Source organism: Pteropus alecto, unplaced genomic scaffold (genome assembly GCF_000325575.1).
Source record: "Pteropus alecto unplaced genomic scaffold, ASM32557v1 scaffold338, whole genome shotgun sequence".
Lineage (NCBI taxonomy): Eukaryota > Metazoa > Chordata > Mammalia > Chiroptera > Pteropodidae > Pteropus > Pteropus alecto.
The window spans coordinates 4,500,977-4,508,158 of NW_006441995.1; the positions used below are offsets into that span (position 1 = coordinate 4,500,977).

General features: G+C 40.3%; 1 protein-coding gene across 1 annotated transcript in view; it reads left to right on the forward strand.

Moving 5' to 3' along the window:
- GHR (growth hormone receptor) overlaps positions 1 to 7,182 on the forward strand; it is a 219,614-nt gene that overhangs the window by 189,290 nt on the left and 23,142 nt on the right. The window contains exon 3 of the mRNA XM_025052160.1: positions 2,402 to 2,531. Coding sequence (XP_024907928.1) covers positions 2,402 to 2,531 — 130 coding nt within the window. The remainder of the gene's footprint in view (positions 1 to 2,401; positions 2,532 to 7,182) is intronic.

A 7,182-nucleotide genomic window follows, 5' to 3' on the forward strand; every position in this document is an offset into this window, starting at 1 on the left:
CCTTCAAAGCTCTTTCCCTCCATCCTCCCCCTCCCACTTCAATTGCTCCTCTTCTTCCTTCTCCACTAACAAAATGGCTTTGAGAAGATCAAAGCTAAATAGTATCACAGCCAGGACTAGAACACAAACCTCTTAATTTGTAATCCAGTACGTTCCCTCTTCCTACCTTCTGTGCGGAAGGACCGTTAGAAGGAAAGTCTCTCCTCAAACCTGCAGGCGTTAAAATAGTTGTGGTTTCAGGTTTTATTAATCACTGGTTTACCAGAAAGATGAAAAAATACTGTTTTCAGTGCTTTGGCTCATAGAAAAAGGATTTTTTCCAGGTGCTCTACCATATAATAGGTGCTGCCTAACGAAACACACACCTTTTTCACTGTGTTCGTTTGTAACAAATCATGCAGGCTCCTACACTTCCCTGCTCCGAGACGGGTTCTTAAATACTGGCACCTGCAGAGGGCTGACTGTCTGTACCCAGGCGGACCCCACCCCAGCCCCCTAACTCTTGTAAATGTCTTAATTCATACAGGAAAATAAATGTTTCTTACAATAGTACGACCGTGGAGTTTATTAAGAAAAAATTCTGCCACCCCCAATACATGCTCCCAGGGCAAAGGACCTGTCTGCAACTCAAGATTTCCTGAAGATTTGTCTGACCAGACTATTCAGGGCCATTGAGGTTCTAAAACAAGGACACGTCGAGGTTCTAAAACAAGCCCGAGCTGCTTATCCGCGTTAATCTGGGTATTAGCGAAAGAAAGATGGAGCCTATTTTCCAGTCCTATCATCTCTCCTCACCTTGCTTATTTTTCTACATGAGATCCCCCTCCCACAGACCCCACTGGAATGGAAACTCCATGAGGACCAGGACAGTATCAGTTTTGCTTCCTGTTCTGTTCTTGGAACAGGGCTTGGCGCAAAATAAATGTTTTAATAAGTGTTTGTTGAGTGGTTGACTGAACGATAGACTTGCTTAGAAAGTTTATAATGTGCCATTCCTTATGAGTTTGTTGACAGGAAAAAAGAGACATGTTTCAGCTCAGAACACCAGATATATACCCAGAACTTGGAATCAGGAGTTTTTATATGTTCATTTGTATACTATTTATTTTTAAATTAAGTTTTAAAGTATTTAGAAAGATACTTTAAGGTTGAGAGCTTCTCTGTTGCCCAAGCATGAGAGTTTTAGGTCAGAGGAAAAAATATATTAAGTTTACAGTTGAATTGAAGACTAATCAGATAAGGAGCCAAGAAAAGGAAGGAAGGAAGGAAGGAAGAAAAGGAAGGAAGGAAGGAGAAAGAAAGAGAAAGAAACGAAAAAAGAAAAGGGGAGAGAGAGAGAGAGAGAGAGAAAGAGAGAGAAAGAGAAAGAGAAAGAGAGAAAGAAAGAGAGAGAAAGAAACTCTACCATCTCCAAAATGGCCATGGAAGTCAGAACAATGAAAACTGATATACAAATACAAAAATCTGTTTTGCCGTAGACTTGTCTGTTACACACCCGTAGCTGCAGATTTCATAGATGCAGAGGAGTTTGAGCTAATATCTTAACATGTAGGAGGCATTCTCCACTTTCCAAATTAGAATTGACACAGGTGTATACTTAAGTTGTTTACAGTCAACATCTTTTAAATGAGTTTACTGGCTGAATCTTTAAAAAGAATGCAACATAAGTGACTTTTATCAAAAATCTATAAAAAGAGAAAAGGCTTTATAGTGCATTCTGTGGTCCCTATACCAGATCCCTTTGGCCCACCTGATGTCAGCACAGCCATCAATAGTAGACTGTTGTCACCACTGCACATTGCTGGGCATACTTCAGGTGTCTGCCTAGGTTTCTCAGAAATTAAGTAAGGACCTTCAGTGCATGTTCAGGTTCAGCCTAGAAGTTCATGGGCATTAATACCTTCAGAGCAACCCCTCAACAAGTGGATGACGGGAGTTGGTAAACACCCGGCCTTCCATCACTGTCTAGGACACTGATAAGACACACTCTACACAGGTTCTCAAAGGCGATTCTGTGGGGTTGGGCCCTAGTTGGCCACTATGGTAGCCAGCTGAATAATACGTACCTTATTAGCTGTTCTCCCTCCCCTTCCCTCAACCTTTTCCCTTGCATCTAGTTCCTGGGGTCACCTACCAAATAAACTACCTGTACCCAAATCCTCATCTCTAGCTTTGGTTTCATAAACAGGCCCTAAGAAATAATGTTTGAAATAAAGATAAAATGGTTTGTCCCTGGAATCAAGGGCTGACGGAGAAATAACTGACAAGCAACAAGCTCTAAAACTGTTATTTAGGAAAATAGCATTTCTGGGAGAAGTGATTCTTCTCTACCATTGAGTTTTATTAAGACCATACATTACCCTCCCAATTTCATGCCTTGCCTTTTCTCTTTATTCTGCAGATTCTTCCGGGACACCTAAATTCACCAAGTGCCGTTCACCTGAACTAGAGACTTTTTCATGCTACTGGACGGATGGGGTTCATCACAGTTTAAAGAGTCCAGGATTGGTACAACTGTTCTATATTAGAAGGTGCAGCCTTCATACCTTTCTGACTTTTCTCTCCATAAATTTTCTGATTAAAGTATACTGAGTCGCATGCAGTAGCAGGAATAGAAATGATTTATTTTGATGACATAAATGTATTCATTCATCCATTTATTCAAAAAAATATGAGCAAAACCCTTACTATGTGTTGAGTACTATTTTAGGCACTGGAGATACAACAGTGATTCCAAAAACATAAAGTCCTTGATCTTGCGGAGATTTGTTTCCAGTAGGGAAAAAAAAAAAAAAAAAAAAAAAAAAAAAAAAAAAAAAAAAAACAAAAATAAAATTATTTTAAAAAAAAAAAAAAAAAAAAAAAAAAAAAAATTCGGACATCAGCTGGTAATATGGTTTATTAAAAAATGTAAAGCCAGAAAGACAATAGTTTCAGCACTGTTTGTGAGTCGATGTTCGTGAGACTGTCTGAAGGTGAGTATGTGAAAGTATGGATGCAAGTGTGAATATCTGAGTGTGTGAGAGAGTGAGTGTTTGAACGTGTGGGTGAGTGTGCATGAGTGTGGGTATGGGGAGCTTGGGTGATATTTTAAATGAGGAAGTTATAGGAGGCCTCTCTAACGTGGTGCCTCATAGCAGAGACATAATGAACTGAGAGAGTCTGTGGGCAAAAGGCTGTCCAGGCAGAGAAAATTGCAGGTACAAAGGCCCTGAGGCCAACTGGGCAGGTCCACAGAAAGCAGGAGGCCAGCATGGATGGTGCAGGGAGAGAGATGGGAAGAGTAATATGAGAAGTGGTCAGAGAGTTAGCCAGGCCAGACTGTGACAAGCATTGGAGGCCATGGCAGGGCTTTGTATTTTACATTCTCTATGGGGGGAAGCCATAGGAGATTTTTGAAAAGATGTATGTTTTAAAAGACTAAGTTTTGGTTTCTATGTAGAAAATAGACTATACTCCTATTGAATTAGTTGTATTCAATAAGGGACTGTAATATTTTTCTATTCCATTTTTACCAGCAGTCCTTTAAAATAATAGGAAGAGTAAAACAAAGATCTCTCAATATAGTCACCACTCAAGTTGTTTATTTCTTACCCCTCACCTGGCATTATTTCCATTTCTGTTTACTCTTATCTTGTACCTTTGTGCTTTTTAAAATTTTAGACTCAAACACTCTATCAACTGCTCTTTTCCACTCAACCCCCAAGGAAGGCCTAAGCAAGATGCAAGGTTAGTGGGGACCCGTTCTCCAAGGCTGTTCTTCAGTCTGTGGAAGATGCTGTCTACCCCACAGAGGAGCTGGGAAAAGAGGGAAGATGCAGAGAGCAGTTAAGGACATGAGCTCAGAGCCAGCAAACCTGCATTTCAGCCTGGCTCTGGCACTCACTCACCAAGTAATGCTGTGCAAATTAGTCAGCCTGTCCATAACTCAGCTGCCTCATATGCAAAATGGAGTTAATAGATCTTGCCCCATGGCTTCTAATGAGGATTTTATTAGCTAATACATGAAAAACACTAAGCATGGTGCTTGGCACATAGTAAGTACTCAATAAATGGTAGCTGCTATTTTTATTATTGGCAGTTTAATGATAACTTAAAATAATGATAGAGAATTTCAATTCCTGGGCTACAAACTGATTTTGATTCTTTACTGTTTGTGATTATTAGCATCCTATAAGAACATTTTTAATGCAGAGCTGGGTGCTTAATTTAGAAATAAGATATACTTTGAGTTAGCAACCAGGACTGGCCTTACCTACCGTCCCAGTGTGAGAGAGGCCTCTTGGATGTACCCCAAAGGGCACACAGAGATGAGATAGTTGGGTACCAAATGCACTTTTTTTTTTTTTTCATTAATGCTGACGTTATAGAGCGATAAGGGTCAGCAAACAAAGCTGATTTGTTTTTTGGACAGGAAGCTAAAATATTTGGTAACATTTTTTAATATCGATTGAATTGATTGTTAAATGAAGAAGAGGGATTTCGTAGGTTTAACTTTTGTACTTTTGCTTCAGCAACTTAGAGAGCCAGCTCAATCAACACAAAATAAGTTATCTGCATAGCCACAGTTAACTAAACTGAAGAGAGAAATAGCAGAATTGGGCCTACTTTATAAAAATAGGTTTACCCTAATATTCACCAAATTTGAACCTGAGCAAAAAAGATAAATCCACAGATGTGGACCTTTCACAAATACATGTTTATCCCTTACCCTCATGAGTCAGGGCCACATACCTTTGCCATTGGGCCTCCTCTGCACAGCCCAGGCCTGTCAGCATCCTTATTCCAAGCTTCAGCTCTGCACCAACGGAGATGCCACTGAAAGTGTGACCAGGTGAAGTGAAAATCTTGGACATATTCAGAAGGATGTCAGTAGTTTGGGCCCTAGTGAAGTTTGGAGTCCCAGGGGGAAAAATTGTCACATCCTCAAACCCCCAAGGTATAACCTCATGATTACTGCAGATCCAAATGGACAAAATTAGGGTTTTGTGGTTTTTTCTATAGAAATATAATTATTTTGAGTATCTTAGCCAAAACAGCATAAGCCCCTGCATAGTTTGTCTGGAAACGGTAGAATCAAAAGGGTTAGAAGTAGCGGCACTCGGCTACACCGAGTAACGTACAAGTGCGTTAGACTTCGCACTGTCCCCTAACACAAAAAGGGGAGCACCAAAGTACTTTCTGACTCCTGTCACTGTTTCTTAGAATTCAGTTCCCAGGAACTACAGAATCATGACTCTCCCCATCCCTGACTCACAAAGGAAACTGTGACATAATTTCACCCAGACTCAGAGCAGTGGAGGCAGGAGGAGCAGAGAAGGGGCCGATGCACCTGGTTTTCTGTTCACAGGCCAGACTTTGGTCACTAAAGCACAAGGGATCCTAAACACATTGGCCTGTCAATAGGATAGACCCAGAAGCAGCTGCGCACTTGGCCATCGCTGCTGCCAGCTAAGTAGGTGGCAGGACAGGCAACCGTTTCAGAGCAGTCTCTGCCACCCTATGATGGTGACCGTGCCAAATTCAGCATCTGAACTTGTAGGGGGCTCCATGTGAATGCAAATCACAGGCATCGCAAAAGGCAGCTCTGGGAGCCTGTCAGAGATGCTTTGCTCTTAGCTACTTGCCTGCAAATGTCTCATTTTCAAAGGAAGTGAGTGTGTGAAGACTTAGTCCCTAAGTTGTATTCCTCCCACACACACCTCTGCCATTCTCCAACTTTCCCCCCTCAACAAATTATCCAGGACTTTTCAAAAAAAAATTTTTTTTCATACCACGTTGTGGGGGAATTTAGAAAGGAGAAACTACATTTTTACTTTCTTTTCTTTTTACGAGAAATTTTTAAACCTAAAACACATGATCTATACGTTATGAAAACAGTTGTCCTTAAAATATAAATGATGTTTTATTTTTATTTCTTTTTTAATTGGTTACCTATAGATGGAAAACATTTCTTCTGCTTTCTTTTCTGATTTTTATTGATTATCTCTTTCTACAGTTCTCACTCCACCTATTTCACAAGATAGACTAGAATCTGACCGAGAGCGCTTAACTTTGGGGAATAAGAGAAGGAGAGAGTAGCTTCTGTAAATTGGCTTTGGTTATCTGTGTAGAAACTCAACATAGTGAAGGCAGGCAACAGAGTATCTGTTTTGTGAGTCAATTTGTTTTTTGTTGTTGTTGTTGTTGTTGTTGCTGCTGTTTTTGGTCTAAATTTAATAGTTTAAAAATAAATGTTAAACATTTATTTAAAATAGAATTCAACTTTGGTTAATGATGGAGAGGGTCGTGAGTTGTGTTTTGAACCAGCTCTTCCTGATCCATCATGCTTAAGGTAAGTGATTTTAGCTGTTTGTTCTTTGGAACTAATAGATTTGAGATAATCTAAACAGAGTTTTTTTATACAGTCTCCATAGGAGACAGGGTGCTGACATGCCCAAGTTGAGACACTGTGTTAAACACACAGGGCTAACCTCCCTATGACAAATCCAGACCTGCGAATCACTGGCCTACATCTTTAGGACATTTAATACTTACTTTAATACTATCAGTTATGCTAAAAACATTTGATATCCCCTCTACTATTACATGGAAGCCTCATTCCCTAGGCAATCTTGTTAGACCATTTTGTGCACTATCTTTTTAAACTCTTTAATATACTCTTATTTACTTTAAAACTCAAAATAAGCTATCCTATAGTTCAATGGCCCACCTATCCTTTATTTTTAAAAATTTTTTCTCTACTATAAATGCACATACATACACAATTTATTCTTGCTTCTACCCTCTACCCTCATTTTTCTCATCAAGGATGACTCTTCCTCTCATCCAAAGGTATGCAACTTTTAAGAATCTCAACCAAAATTTAGGCAACAGTCGTCGTCTCAGACCTTGGTGTTTCTGGCACTTTAATTCCAAGTTCTTTCCAACAGCTGATAAGCAGCTGTCCCAAGGACCTCCTGAAATTGCACAAGGTTCTTCTTACTGCCAAACAGACCAGCCTGAAAAATAGCTGGAAAGAAGGAAACGTGTGTCTTCTCCCAACTCCTCACCCCTTCCTTTCAGTCCCCGCCTTCCCCACAGCCTGCGGTGTCCTTGTTGCCAGCACCCATCCCCCAGGGGGATGCTCACAGACCTCTAATCTGGCCTGCCAGCCCCCAGCACTTGGGCCTACACAAGGTC